The sequence below is a fragment of the Macrobrachium nipponense genome, chromosome 17 (assembly GCF_015104395.2).
Source record: "Macrobrachium nipponense isolate FS-2020 chromosome 17, ASM1510439v2, whole genome shotgun sequence".
Taxonomy (NCBI): Eukaryota; Metazoa; Arthropoda; class Malacostraca; order Decapoda; family Palaemonidae; genus Macrobrachium; species Macrobrachium nipponense.
In genome coordinates this window covers 89,079,830-89,096,113 of record NC_087210.1, presented here as the reverse complement: position 1 = coordinate 89,096,113, position 16,284 = coordinate 89,079,830, and the positions used below count along the sequence as shown (strand labels likewise).

Below are 16,284 nucleotides of genomic sequence, written 5' to 3'. Positions count from 1 at the left end.
GAGTAAAAGCTCACGAGGTAAGAGCCGTCGCTACCTCGTTAGCATTCCACAAGAACTTGTCTATACAGACTCTCATCGAATCGACTTTTTGGAGATGCAATTCAGTCTTTGCATTACATTATTTGAGAGACATTCAAGTTACGTATGACAAATGTTTTACTCTAGGAGCTTACGTATCTGCGGATTCGTTGCTGGGACAGGGAGCTAAACCCAATCCTTTTTAGTATACTTATGTTAGGGTTTTTAAATGGTTTTTAGTGTGTTTATTAGGTCGATTGAAAGAGGGTTCAGGAGGTGGACCCATTTCAAGTCGTAGTTCTAACATGTTTAGTGTGGTCAGGTGGTCGGGATTGGTTGTTGTGCTCCTTGTAGTGTCTTAATTACCTAAAGCTCTATCATGTAAGAGGGTTAGCCCCCGTTGATATGATACAGGTGAAGGCTCTGCCATGTAAGTGGGTCAGCCCCCATTGGCACGATCCAAGACAAGGCTCTGCCAAGTAAGCGGGTAAGCCCCCATTGGCATGATCCAAAAGGGTTATCAGTCACAGGTCTCATCCTCTCTGAAACTCTTGTGGCAAGCAGACTCATAGACAGTATCAATGAAGTCTTCTGCCATATCAGGTAGGAACCAAGGTTGTTTTTTATTATACCTACAACGTATGTTGTTTCTCCGTTTTTATATTTATAATTATTTTGTTATGTAGCTGTCTCTTGCCCTCCTCCAAGGGTGCCAATCAGCTAAGTATATATCTGCCGGGGAAGTTGCATGTACAAAAATGATACATATTGTTATAATACAATAAAGTTTTGTACGTACTTACCCGGCAGATATATACGATTAATGGCCCGCCCAGCCTCCCCTCAGGAGACAGGTGGAAGAGAAAATCTGATTAGAAAACGGGAATGGTTCCTAGTCCCGCCACCCAGCGGTGGGAATGGGCTGATCACCTGACCTACCTGTCACGTGTGCCGCGAGTTTTGAATTCTGTCGGGACGTCGGAGACTATAGCTAAGTATATATCTGCCGGGTAAGTATGTACAAAACTTTATTGTATTATAACAATATCATATTTATCCACATTTTATTTTAGGTTTGTAGCACACTGGAGTGTTCCACAGTCAATGGCTGGATATTACCAAGAATCTGGTCGAGCTGGTCGTGATGGGCTGTCCTCCAGATGCAGAATATACTACAGCAAGTCAGAAAGAGACACCATTTTCTTCCTCCTTAGACAGGTTAGGAAAGGAACGCTAGTTTCTTCTTATTCCTTGGAAAGAGTAATCTTTCCAAGGACAAAGGGCAATTTTTCCAGTTTTGTAAGAGATATCTAGTTGAATACATTTGAGTGTTACAGGAGAAATGGAAAAATTTAATATTATTATAGTACATGCGGTCCCGGGTTACGACGGGGTTTCCGTTCTAGAGACGCATTGTAACCCGAAAATCATCGTAAGCCAGAGCATCATCAAAAAACCTTCAAATATTGATTATTTTGCATTTTTGGTGTCATTTTTCTACTGCCAGATCAGCACTGGAGGCATCGTAACCCTGGAACATGCATTGTAACCCTGGAAATAATTTCTGATGAATATAATTGAAAAGCGCCTTAACCTCGGAATGTCGTAAGCCGAACCCGTCGTAACCCGGGGACTGCCTGTATATAAAAATCATAAAATAAAATGTTACAATTTAGTTTTGGTTTCCTGCAAAATGAACCTATTATGGTTTTCCTTTATATGGTACCTTATTCTTAATATTTTTTCAATTGGAAGCTTGGAAGTACATACCTTTCAGGCAATTAGCCTGTCTGTGTTAGAGCCAGGGTGGTGGTGATAAGTAATATTTCACATTGTTTCCCTTCTGTGAAGTTACGTACTACCCCAGGTTATGATACTCGTTCTGGTGTCATTTTAAAGCAGGATACTTTTACTTTCATGAAATGTTTCAAGTATTCTCCTTGAGTTTTCCATGAATTTTTATTTTATGTGTATCCCCAGGATGAATCCAAAGCAAAGGCTTCTGGTAAAACACACAGGGAAGACCAGGCAAAAAAAGCCATCAAGAGTTTTGAGAATATCGTCAAGTTTTGTGAAGTTCCTATGTAAGTATTTAGAAAACTTCTAATCTTATCATTCCTAACTAGGTAACACATGAATTTTTTAGGGTGAAACATTATGTTCTGAAAGTTGTTGATAGCTTTGTAAAAAAACAAACTTGCAAGTGTGATATGAAATGTATTTAATAAATGCAAGAGTAAAACAATTCACACAGTTTCCTGACTTATGTCTATGTTGACTCAATTGATTGTCAGAAATGTACCCTAGATACACTTTGCTAATTATATTTTGCTTCTCATATTTGAAAGTGGCTTTGAAAAGCTGACTTCTGTAAAACGCAATCAGAACGTTGAATGAAATTTTTTTGTCTTTGGGGCAGGTTTATTTTGTGTTTATGCTCCCCTAAAAAGGAACTTAAGTCACTGTTGTCATTGCAGATGCCGACACCTTTCGTTTGCCAGATATTTTGGTGATGAAAATCCAGACTGTAAGAAAAACTGTGATTACTGCACTAATCCGAACGGCGCAAACAAGCAGGTTGAACTCTGGAATGAATCCCTCATACGTAAAACAGAGTACAGGTTTAGGTCGGTAGCCGTATTTGAAAATGCAGATGATGGAGACTTATATGGAGGTGGAAGGCGTGGTCAAAAAAGGTAAAAAAAAAAAAAAAAAAAAAAAAATTAATTTCCACACCAGTGGTAGTAGACGCTATTTGATGGAGAAGTAAATATTAAAATATATATCTTAAATTAAGTATATTTATATTTTGGAACCGTCTTATTAATAGAATAAAATGTTGGCCTTAAGTTTCAATTTATGTTTTTCAATCTGCTGAATTTTGGTCTTGTTACAATAGCTTCAAGAAGTGTTTGGTTTCACTTACACAGATGCCTTACTAGAACTTGTCCAGAAGTTTGGGAATTTTAGTTTTCTCTGGATTTAGATCTTTTGTTGAAGCTAGCAATTTAGTACTTCCTTGGTGGCAGAATTTGGAAATTTTTATCACCTACCTTCCACCATGCCTTTGTGACTCATATTACATCTCTTTGTCAGTTCAGTGAAGTTGTAATGGACCTTTTATTTTTTTCTGTTTCTTGATCCTCATACTTTCATTCCATGGAAGCTGGCCAGAATTTCAACTTCTTACATTGTTCCTCCAGTCAGCATAGATACTGCAAAGTTTTCAAGTCTTGGAAAGCACTTTCATCACGTCCCTCAAGATTTATTTCCATCTTTAATAAGGACAGAGCCCTTCTTTCAGCTCAAGGGAATTGAATTGATGTGCAATACACATGGAAAAATTCAGTGAGGACTGAATATCCATTCCTTTGAACTTCTAAGTTATTGCTTTCTCATTTTGTGATTTCCATGTTTATGGTGCATTACAGTACATTAAATCTGAGTTCTTTCTATCGGCTGTTCCATCTTAATTCAGCATGGTCCACTACACCTATAACAGCATTCTTTCCTTGACCCTTAGGTCCAGCTCCTTTCCATTCAAGATTGATGGCATTTCCAACCCAAGATTAATGTGAGTGTGTATCTCTGGATTCTGGCTTGGATATAACATAGGATTTTCATCTGAGAGTTACCTGGATAATCTTCATTTTATTGCATATCCTCTGGATTTCTTCCCAAGTAATTTAATTGCTTGCTTTTTGGACAGAGAATTCCGAGGGCCATTGACATTTCTTTCTTCTATGTTGATTTTTTTCAGATTCTCACAAGATGGAATTTATCCAGCAGAGACAGGATCAAGCTCTCTAGCCTCAACAAGGCTCTCCCTTTATCTGCTTGTGCCACAGCTCTTGGTGGTGACATGTTTACTAAATACTTGGCCTCACTTGTGAAATGAGGACAGTAAATCCTTGAGTAGATGACGTCATGCAGTGGCAGTCTCCCTTTTGTGTCTGCATGTCCTGTTCATAGCCTGCACTTAACATGTTAGTTTCCATTGTAAAATAAGATTATAGTTGCATACCACTGATAGGGGAAGATTGATAGGTACTGATACAGGAGATTGGTTGTGCTTTCAGGTAATAGATAATAGATATATTGTTAGTGTAATAAATTTGATAATCATGACCATACAATTTCAGGGAACAGGCTGAATATGAACAGAGTAATGATGATGATGCTGTTCGTGAATCAGAGAGGCAGGAGAAGAGAGAGCGCACTGCTTTGATAAAGCAACAGTTTGCTTTGCGTCGTGGTCAGGGAGGATCTTCATCATCATCATCATCATCATCATCATCATCATCATATGCCAAGAGATTAAAGGAACAAAAGGAAAAAGAGAAATTAGAAAGAGAAGAAAAGGATCGTGCTGAAAGATCAAAGTTAACAAGTGCTGAATTTACAAGTAAAATCCCTGGATTAAATGTTTCGGTGAGTTAGTCTTCTTAGCATATCAAGTTTCTGATACCATGCATGAAAGTAGGCATAGTCTTTGATTTTAGCCAAATATTGACCAGAAATAATCTGATCCCATATTTTATCACTTCTAGGTTCAATGTATATCACTAAATCCCTCAGAGTTCCGTACTTGACTAGCTATCTGATAGCCAGAGTTCGCTTACCGTGGCCAGCCAGTGCTGAATCAGAGGAATTTATTTCTGGCGATTAGAAATTTATATCTCAAAATAGTGTGGTTTGGATCCCACAATAAGCTGCAGATCTCATTGTTAAGACACCAATTGGTTCCTAACCTCATAAAAAAATCAAATCCTTCAGGCCAGCCCTAGGAGAGCTGTTAATCAGCTCGTTGTCTGTTTAAACTAAGATACTAAATTCCTCAATTGATTATTGTTTTTTCATTTTTACCAGAAGACTAAATGGAAATTCTTGACTAAGGATAAGGCAAGATTAAAAGTTTCCTACATTACTAAACAAGCAAGTGATTGCATATGTAGATGGCAAACCCTGTTAAACATTACCATAGTAAATCTGTTAATGTTTGTAACGGAGATAATTTGTGAAAGGAGGGAAGCAAGTGATGAGAGGTGTTACTGAAAGTATCAAGAGATACCGTATAAGTGTTATCTTTTTATTTTTATTCAGGGTCTGGTTTTCATAGTGTGTTACAGCACTGAACTGTGGACTTCACTAAACAAAACCATACACATAGGCAATTGCTAAATTAGTTTTTTTTACCTTTCATCATTTCTTATTTGTTTTGCACATTTTAGGTATGTCAAGTTGTTCTTTTCTATCCTCAGAATCGTGAGAGGTACCTTCAGATGCTATCTCAGACACTAGAGAAGAATTATGAAGCTTGTAGGAGTGCAAACCATGTTTCCAATTGCTTAAAAGAGTCAGATATTGAGGATGTTGCTGTGAAGATGGAGTATAGTGTATTTACATCCACCAGCGTCATGATGATGTATCGAAAAGGCATCATGGATATAGTAAGCTTTAGAATTAGCTGACTTTTATTATTGTTTTTACCAGGTGCATTATTGTATTGTTGTCGTAAAGTGTGATGGATTCATTCTTCTGACAGATACAAATCATTGGCTAGATTTTTGAATGTATCTTGTTACAATTTCTTAAAGTCACCAGCAAAAATAATTAAGGATAAATTTAAATATTTCTAACTACTTATAGCTTCTCATCATTATAATTGTCGGATGCAATAGCTGTTTGTCATATAAAATATTTTAGTATCAAATTATATTTTCACATGTTGGCAAGAATTTCTGCGGATTGAAGTTCACAGTGATAATCTAGCACAACATAAAATGGTTATGTTGTAAAAAATAGAAAATAGTATGGTGGAAAAGTGTATACTGTTTTTTCACATTATGTAGGTCACTTGGATGTTTTGTGGTGAACTATTCAGTATCCTTGAAAGATTCCCCTCTCATTTAATTAAGATGTGATATGCATTTATTGCAGATTTTAGTCTTGTCTCTCTCAGTTTTCTTGCCAGCCAAAAGGGATGTTATTTCAATTGTGGTGTTCCTTGTGGGTATACATAATACCATAAGTTCTTTTTCACTAGCCTCATCACTGGTAGTGTTTAACTTTTCAGTTTAACAGTTTTTATCATTACCACCTCATAAATCATGTCATGCCTTGGTGTCTCGCCACATTTGAGACCAAGAACAATCTTGTCTCCAGGACATAAAAGTTTTCTTTTAATATGAATGAGATTTGTACTAAAAACAAAAAACAATTTTTTTTAAACATTTTTATAAGAAACTATGTATATAATCTGTATGGTTATTACATTTACCCAAATGAGGCCTTTATGAACGGCATCTTGTCCATTGATACCAAATATAAATCTGTTTTAGGAACCCAGGCTCATTACTCTAATAGTCCTCATGACATAATTTAGTTGAATTAAATTTAGTATTTGATTAATACTATTCATGTTGACCTTTGTCACCATTAGAAAACAACTTGTTTGTCTATATACACTTTATAATTTCAGGTCATGAACATTAGAAAGGATACACAAGGATTCAATTATCGCAGTGAGCTGGCTGAACACGAACCGCGGTTAAGTTTAAACCAGTTAGCCAAACAGATTGAAGAAGATATAAGGAATAAGAAGAATAGCAGTGCATCCAACTCTGGGTTTAAAACAGCAAGTCAGATGTTGAATGAAAAAGCCACAGGGCCAGAAAAAGCCTCAAAACAAACTCCAAATCTCAGTTCGCGAAAAGGGTTTTCATTGAAAAGATCCCCCAACCATCAGACATCGTTGAATAATTACTTTCAAAAAGTCCCTAAATCTGATAAAGTGAAAGAGCACCAACTCTCTGAAAGTGATTCTGAAAGGGAAGATGTACAGGTTGAGAAGGATAATCAGGAAGAGGACGTAAATGAGGCTGCCGAAACCGAGATGAAAGACGAGAAGGTATCTTGTGAGACTGAGGAAGAAACCCGATCTGATGAAGAGAAAGATTTTTATGACCCTGATGAAAATGAGGAATTTGACCAAGAAGAAATAAATCTCTCGGACATAGAATTATCTGGGGATGAATCAAATCACACGGCTGGTTCATCAGGAAATTGTACTCCTGAAAATAAATTCATAAATAGACAGGAAGTTCCTTCCAATGAAGAGGATTCCAAAGAAAAGTTTGTGAATGATGAATTGAAGTCCCCAAACAAGGAGGATAATGGAACAGATAAGGGACTGGACACATTAAATGATTTAGACGACAGTAATAGTAATGTGATTTCTGACCATTCGAATGAGGATTCTAGAGGAAGGTGCTCAGAAGGAGACAGACTTGGTCAGATTTCAAGTTTGAATGGAACCAAAGTGAATAGTTTTGAGGTAGAAGCTCTCGAAACTGTTAACACTGTTAAAAGTAGTAGTAATATCAATGGAAAGCAAGATGTTGCTTCAAATGAAGAGTCAGTGATCAGGTGCACTAAAAGAGAGAGAAGTCCTTCTCCAGCTATTCCGAAGAAGAGGCTTTCTATATTTGAGGAAGTACATATGTTTGCAACATTGAATGCTCTTAAAGATGAAGGACAGAAAACTGGAGAAGAATTTAGTAATGATGAAGAAAATTCTTTGGATAGCAAGGAAGTTAAAATATCGGGTGTTATTGAAAGTGATAGTCTGAAAGTCAGGCATGAAGCTTTATCAAAAAGTAGAATGCTAGAGTTGAAGGAGGTTGATTTATCAGAGGAGGCAGATGTCAAGGAATATAAGTTATTTACAGAAGAAAATAAATCGGAACTGTCAACAGACACAAAACGTGACAAATTGGAAAAGAAGCAAGATAAACTAAAATCCACAGAGAATCATGTTGATGATGTAGGAAGTGACTGTAACATGTCAGACACCAAGCATAGTAAAAGAAGAAGGAGAGATTCAATGGACAATGTAAAGAAAAAGCCTGCTCTACTCCAGGAAGTAGATTTATTCAGTAGTGCAAGTTGTGATTCAGATGCTCAATTAGTTGACTTGTATAAGGACAAAGAAAGTAAAAGCAGGAAGAAAAGGAAAGTCAGTGAGTCCAGTGGTACGGAGAAGGGTGGGAGCCATGAAAAATACAGAGACAGGGGCAAGTCTAGTGATACGCCTCAAAAAGAAAATGAAAAGTTTAGTCACCATGGAAAGCAGCCTGAGAGGATAAGTAAAGATATAAAATCACCAAAGAATTTAAATGTTTCAAGTACCTGTTTGAAGGAAATAGATTTGTTTGATACTGTAAATAGTGATGATGAAAGTAACATTGTTAGAGATGGAAAGACTGAAAGACAAATTTCAAAAGTCCTCAAAGATAAACATTACTCGCGTGAATTTAGTGATAGCAACAGGACAGACTCAGAAGTGGTATCAGATGTAGATGAGAAATCAGATAGTTTCAGTGAGATTGACACTTTTTATGAGTTGTCATGTAAGTCAAAAAAGGAAATCCTGCATAAGGAAATTGAACCTGTTAGCAGTAGACATTCAGACTTTACAAAACACAAGGAGACAGATGTAAGAAAACAAAACTATAATAAGTACAAGCATAAAAGGAAAGAGGACCATGTGAATGTAGAGAAAAGGAATAATTTTAGAGAAATTGATATGTTTAATGTCCCAGAAAATGATAGTGAAACTATGAATAGTGAAAAGATTGTTGCAAAAAACGTAAAAATGGTAAGAAAAGTGGAAGCTAAAAGCTCAGCCAAGAAGGAATATTTTGATGTCAGTACAACTGATGATGAAAGCAATAGAAATGCAGTGAACTTCAGCAAACCGAATCTAAAGTCTCCGAATGATAAACTTAAAAATCCTGTAAGTAAACAAAACAGAACAGGTCTGGTGAAAAAATACACAAAAAGTGTTATCAAAGAAATAGATTTGTTTGCAGTACAAGCCAGTGATGATGATGATGATGATAATGATGAGTCTCGAGGAACTAAGAGGAAAAACACAGGAAATGCCAAAAGTAACAGTGGAAAGGACTCTAAAAGGAAAACTGAAAAGGATGATTTAGATCTAGGTCTGTTTGGTAGTGACAATGAGCACGAGTTAACCTCAAAGAAGAGTAAAGTATTTAAAGATTTTGATGTGAAAACAAATAAGAAAAATAATCCAAAACAAATAGATGGTTTTAATGTTTGTGAAAGGAAAGCTGGAAAAGATTTGGACAAGTGCCTTATTGATAGTGACTGTGAAAGTGGTACAGACAAAAAGGCAGACATGGACCATAGATTAAATCAGATTTGTAAAAGTAACAGTGAGAAACTTAAAAGTAATAGGCATACAGGTCAATATGTGAAGGAGCCAAAACATGAAAAACCAAATATGGATCTTGCAGGTTCAGGGAAAAAATCAAAATGTGATAAAGGTAAAGAGTTTCCTGAAAGGACAGACAAAAATTTATTACATGAAATAAATATGTTTGATGTTCATAACAGTGATGATGAAGATTGTGGAACCAATGAAAAGAAAAGTACAAGTCGTGAAAAGAGTAGTAAAATCAGAGAGAACAGAGGAGAAATTAAAATGCAAGATAGTGACTGTGAAAGTGATGTAGAAGTGAATAAAAGTAAACAATACTGTAGTGAAAATAGAAGTAAACATAAAAGAGCAGTTCCAGAATTCAATACAAAATATACTGGAACCCCACATTCTGAAAGATCAAAGCATATAGAAGGTAATGAAACCCATTTACAAAGGAAAACTGAGGATTTGCAGAGGACACCCAAAACAAAAGGTGTCTTGCATGGATTTGATATGTTTTCCACAACTAATTGTAATTCTGATAATGACAAAGATACTGAAAAGGAGGATATAGGTAAGAGTAAAGGACATCTCAATGATAAACAGAACAGTGACAGTGGAGGAAAAAGACCATGCAGTTCTCGTGATAGGAAGTGTTCTACAGACATCAAGAATAACCACAGTGAAGAAGAAAGAAGAATTTCTTATAGTAGTGGTAGTGCTGAAAGTAAACTTCCACCTAAGGTTGATACAGATGAGGATAACAGGTTGAAGGCACTAAAAGAGAGGGCTGCCCAGATGAGAAACAATTTCTCTCTTCACGTGAAGAAACCTAATGAAGTGTTACAAGCAGATGATAAATCAAACAAAGAGAGTACTTCAGACCAGAAGAGCAGTTATATGAAACCTCACTCAAAAGAGACACTGTTTCATTCCAGACATGACGGAAGTTCTCGTAGAGAGAAGGATCACAGTCGTATTAAACCTGATAAGACACCAAGGAAAGATCAGGAGAGGTCAGAAAAGGATCAGTCAAGGAATCAAGGAGACAATAAAAGGAATAAAGATAACCTTGATGTAGGTAGAACTGAGAAAGGTAAAGATAGACCTCACAGTGATGATAAAAGAAACTATAGAGAGCATGGTAAGCATTCAAGAGACTTTTTCCAAGATTCCGATAGGCATAGCAGAGACTCGGAACAGTACAAAAGAGAAACGACCAAATCACACCAAACCCCTAGGAAGGAACATGGAGGTCAAGAGAGTTCAACTAAATCTCATGAGAGGAAAAAGAGTAATGACCGTGATAATGGGAAGGATATGAAGTCAGCTCGTAGTAAAGATTTAAATCACCCTACATTGGAATTTAATAAATCTGATAAAGATCACCATAGGTCTAGGTCTAGAGAGACTGTTACATCAACAAAAGGTTCAACTGATGCCTCTAGAGATTCCCACAAGTTTGGAAAAGAATCCAGTGAATGTAGTAGAGCCCATAGTAGATACTCGGAAACCTCAAGGAAGATTTTTGAAAAACTTCAACAGTCAAGTCATAAATTTTTTGATCAAGGAGAGTTTGATTGCATAGAAAACACATTGGAGGTTAACAATAAAGAAATGCCAAAGTTCATAGTAAAAAAAATAGACCATGGCTTGGGCAAACAAGGAAATTCAGGAAATAAGAAAAAGAATGAAAGCACTGATAGCAGTAAAGAAAGCAAACTCAGTGAATCTGCCTCACCAGATATTACTAAAAAGCAGCATAAAACAGAGAGGTTAGATCAGAATAAAACAGAAAAGTCAGATTCTAAATCGAGGGATCATGTTAGTGGGGGCCGCCCAGGTAGTGCCAAAGAGTCATCATCAGTTCAAGAGAATAATGATGGATCTGACACGGGACCCAGCAAAAGTCGACATTCGGTTGAGAAAAGGAAGCTAGCAGACTGGGTTGTTAAATATCTTATGCCATATTATAAAAAGAATTGTATCAGCAGTAAAGATCTCTTCAAGACTCTAGCTCGGCAAATATCACATCAGATTGTGCAGAAGATTAGTGATGTAGGTAAGTAACGCAATATATTCCATGCAAACTTTAAAAGCTTATCTACTTTTTATAGTTAGGGCCATGCTGTAAATAGATTGGTAATAGTATCTTCTCTTACTACAGGTAATTATAGAATTTTCTCATGCCTATGGAATGAATGGTTGTCTGGTGATATGAAAAAATACTTCAATAAAAGGTTTTTAAACTTGGACCTCTTTGGTGGCTAAATTGAGCTGCATAGTTATCTTGAGTCTTGAATGCTATCCTACCATACTACTTAAATTACAGCCATAAGTTGTCTGATCTGTTATAATTTGTTCAGGGTTAAAATTCGTTTTTGTAGTCTTACAAGAATTGCTGTTGTTGTTTAGTAGTGCAGTAGTTTATTACTCTCCATTCTTATTAGCACAGAAAATTTAGGTTGTGGCTCTGAAGATATTTGAATATGTACAGTAATGTTATACTTCGCACTATATTGTCTAAAAGCTGGACCACATGAACTACAACAATATTTTTCATGCTTTTGGGCTTCTTAATATACAGGTATATCATTTTGTGTATTTTTATGTACTATACAGTATATATTATATATACATACATATAGATTGATAAATAGATATAGAACAAATCTTTGAGAATGCAAGAGGCTAGGTAATAGATTTTGTTTAAGTTAAACTAAGACCATTAAGATAGGAATAAGAAAAAAATGCAAGCTACTGCTGATGTATGTAGATCTGGACTTTGGATCTGGACTTTGGACCAGGTAGTAGTTAAAGTTAATTTTTATGTGTTGTGGCGGGATCACAAGCTCAAAAACAAGCTGCAGAATCCCCCCCCCCCCCCCCCCCCCACACACATAAACTTAATCCAGCTGCCCAACTCACCCTCAGTCTCACTTTCCTCTTTCACTACGGAATATGCAGGACAATTGACCTACCTACACACAGAACAAAAAAAACACACACATGTACTCACCCAACTGCAGATACTCCAGGCTATGCTGTGCTGTCTGCTGGTCGAGGTCACTGGAACACTAACAACCACAAGACAAAAACCAACAACCACAACCCACAACTATAACAACAACACAACAACCAAGGACCACAACCCAACAACACAACACCCAAGAACCACAACAACCAAGGAACACAACCCCAACTCAACAACACAGCAAACAACCAAGGAACAACCACACCCATCAAACAACAAGGAACTCAACCACAACACAAGACCACTGCACAAACAATTACTGACACAAAAAAATAACACAAAATGGCAAAACACACACCCACCAACAACACCAAACTTAACAATAACTAACAACAAATCAACAAAACACAACTCAAATGAATCTCAATGCCTTCACCAGACTGCTGCCCACACTACTGTCTCTCACAGCTTCTGACTAAAGACTGACTGAAAACTGACTAAAAACACAACTCTTAACAATCAACAGCACCAGCAGACAACCCAGAACTCACCAACAGCCAATTCAATCATTAATTATCCATATAACAATTATACTCTCTCTCTCTCTCTCTCTCTCTCTCTCTCTCACAGATGTTGTCAAATGGAACTCCATAACTCCTCCATAGTGTGCATAACCAACCACTGCTACATACATTGTACTGTATTTAGCGTGTGTTTGTACGTACTGGATATATTATATGTTTGTATGTATGTATGTGTGTATATATATATATATATATATATATATATATATATATATATATATATATATATATATATATATATATATACTATATATATATATATATATATATATATATATATATATGTATATATATATATATATATATATATATATATATATATATATATATATATATATATATATATATATATAAATATATATATATATATATATGATATATATATATATATATATATGATATAGATATATATAGATATATATAATAGATAGATTATAGATATATATAGATATATATATAGATATATATATAGATATATATATAGATATATATATATATATATATATATATATATGTATGTATGTATAATATATATGATATATATATGTATGTATATATATATATATTTTATTTTTTTTATTTGGTTTCTCACTAATGAAATTGTTCTGCTCCTCTTAACAGATGAGGCCGGAGCACAGCAGTTTGTTGAAGAGTTTTTCCTCAGAGTGAAGAAAATTTCCAGTGAAGATGATATTGTTTTCGTGTAACAAACTCAATAATTTAAAATTCCTATATTTTGTTGTGGGTGTTCGTCAGTGAATTTGTGACTTGAAAATTTCGGGAAAACATCATGGCTTAGTGGTTGTTTTGAAAATGTCAGTAACACTTCATGGGTCAGTATGTTCTACTTTGTTATGTCTCATCCATTCCCTTTGGTCTCTTCCTACTTAGCTGTCCAACTTCATAAACTTTACCTTGTTTCAAGCTTTTTGGTGAGCATGGTCTGACTCAAGAAATATAGTGCAGTGGTCTTTTGAAATTTATTTCTAATGCTAATTTATAAAATTGCATAATCACATCAGTTAATAAAATGGTGATACAAATCTCAATATAGGTGATATATTTAAAAATACAATGTAGAGTATTTTTAAATGTATATTTTACACCTGCAACATTGTAGATTTTATTTCACCAATAATAATACTTATACTAATCGTTATTGAGAGAGGCACCAGTTGAGTTGTAATTTAGCACTCCCAGAATAGATACTGTAATCAATGGTAAGAAGTTCAGTGACATGTTTATAGGCGTAAACAAAGTGAAGTGTGTGATTTGATGTGGCAAAAATGCACAGCATCCTTTGTGTACAGTTTTCTTATGATTGTAAAGGTATTATGTATATTATTATACTTTGCAATGCACAAGAATGGAGAATTTGCCCTGGTTTTTTGTATGTAATACTGTAAGGTACTGTTAAATTAGTAGGAGTATGATAATACCAAAGTTAAAAAATGAGGAGACTAAAGGAACTAATTTTTCTCATTATTTCAAGCTTAAAAGATGGTTTTGGGCTATGACATATTGTAAGCTCCTATAGGAATACAAAATTCTTAAACTGTTCCTTCAAAAGGATTACCTGTGTTTAAGGCTTAAAATATAGGCTCTGCTTGAGGTAGAATATTTTTATTTTATTATATAGGACTAGCCAGTTTTCTAAATACATTATGTAAATATTGTAGGACAATATTTAGATTACTTTGTTAAAAGTTTGCCAATCAATTAGCTGTGGCATTTTTAAATTTTTGACATTGTTAGTTTTAAGGAACTTTGAGATTATTATGCTAAATTATGACAATAGAATTGTTATAATCCTTGAAATTACTAGTAATTATCCTTGATTGTGGACCATTGTTTGTTTACTCATGAGGGCAGTACGATGAATGCTGATGATGTTTGCTCATAAAGACAATCCGTCTGTGTAAGCCAAAGAATTGGCATAAGTTTTGGGCATTTTTGGTAAAACCCCATCACCTGGCCTCAAGATTTAACCAAAACTTAACATTTAAAATTTGTTTGTATCACTCTACACTTTATTGAACATATGCAGTTGTAAATCTCAAGATTTTTAATTTAGAAACAAACTAATGTTAACAATTCCTTGATCAAAATTAAAAGTATGTTTGTGTACTGTTTAATGTCATTACTAAAATGTGACTTATCTTCAGGTTGATGCAATTTAACATTGAACACAGGCAGTAGTTTGCAATTCAGCTTTTGTACAGTATTTTAAAAAGGAAGCAGCTTTATTGTGGATAAATAATGTAAAAGTAATCTTACGGCATAATCCAGTAATAGCTGCTGAATACCTTGTCTACAGTGCAGGTAGGAAGTATGGAAGTCCTATGCTTTTTATATTTTTAACTCAAAAGTCTTTGGTAGTAGGTTTTATATATGCTACTGTGAACTTGTAATTTGCGATGCCCTTGAGAGTACGTCGAGGAAAGCTGTTTTCTTGTACTGTACATACAAACCTACATTCTTGGTAGCCTACATCCACATCTTCAGTTATCAAATGTGTTGGTAAAAGATGATGTGGCAAGCGGATTATTTTCACTAAGAATTTGTTCCCCTGAGTATAAACCCCTAATGAAACTCGAAAGAAACAAACAACAATAATATAAAAATCGCTTTGCAATTAGCTACTGTAATAAAATCATTAATGTAAACACTTATGTTTATGGGGGAAAAGAAACTTTGTGCCTTACAAAGGATGCAGTAAATTTTATGTGGGTCTCACAGAAAAAAATTTGTCCCAAAGAAAATTGAAGCACTTAAGATCTTTAAGAGCTGCAAATGATAATTTGGCCACATTTAATCATATAAGAAGTGTTGTACTAACTATAGTATGAAGATGGATGCAAAAGTTTGTGTGGTAGTATTCAAAACTGTGTTAATTAAGAAGACTAACAACATGGAACCAAGCAAGATTGGCTATATATTTTAGGTCCCGTCTTAAAGAAGATGAATAATCCTCATGCATACTTGAGTTACCGAATAAGGGCAGCAAGAAAGCTAACAGGATATGTGTAAAATATTTGGAAGAGGCTTAAATTATTCATGGAAAAGACAAGCCAACTCTATTGAATTGAAGTGAGAATGTAAGCAAATGAAAAAAAATATGGAAGCTGTTTAGATGAAATGTTTGCAGTGTATATGTGGGGGTAAAAAGAATTGAAAGGGTTAAAAATGTGGAGACAGGCTGAAATAAAAGGGTTATGGTAGGTAACAAGACTCGAAGAGAATTGGATAGATGGGACGAAAGAGGCTTCAAAAATGAAGTGTTGTGAAAATGATTCCCACACCAATCAGCTGAATAAGTAAGGTAGATAAAATTGCAATGAGAGCTACCAGCCATAAGGGTCATGGCTAATTCACTTGCTTTTCTATCTCCCTACACTCCGTAGGGGTGTTATTGCTGTCAGTGCACCTCATACCTTGCATTGTAGGCATTCCCTAGCCATTCTTTCTACTGTACATCC

At 35.2% G+C, this 16,284-nt stretch overlaps 1 protein-coding gene across 3 annotated transcripts in view; it reads left to right on the top strand.

The window, feature by feature from the left end:
* The window catches only part of LOC135196455 (calponin homology domain-containing protein DDB_G0272472-like), an 84,883-nt gene extending 70,005 nt beyond the window's left edge, over positions 1–14,878 (top strand). For 2 of the 3 annotated variants that reach the window (XM_064223299.1, XM_064223297.1), the window contains exons 8-14: positions 1,092–1,236; positions 1,999–2,102; positions 2,496–2,714; positions 4,161–4,449; positions 5,280–5,468; positions 6,500–11,309; positions 13,427–14,877. In XM_064223299.1, the coding sequence (XP_064079369.1) occupies positions 1,092–1,236; positions 1,999–2,102; positions 2,496–2,714; positions 4,161–4,449; positions 5,280–5,468; positions 6,500–11,309; positions 13,427–13,512 (5,842 nt within the window). In that variant the 3' untranslated portion in view covers positions 13,513–14,877. Of the gene's footprint in view, positions 1–1,091; positions 1,237–1,998; positions 2,103–2,495; positions 2,715–4,160; positions 4,450–5,279; positions 5,469–6,499; positions 11,310–13,426 lie in introns of all 3 variants that reach the window. The other variant, XM_064223298.1, reaches the window with a different exon arrangement.
* The last annotated feature ends 1,406 nt before the right edge of the window (positions 14,879–16,284 follow it).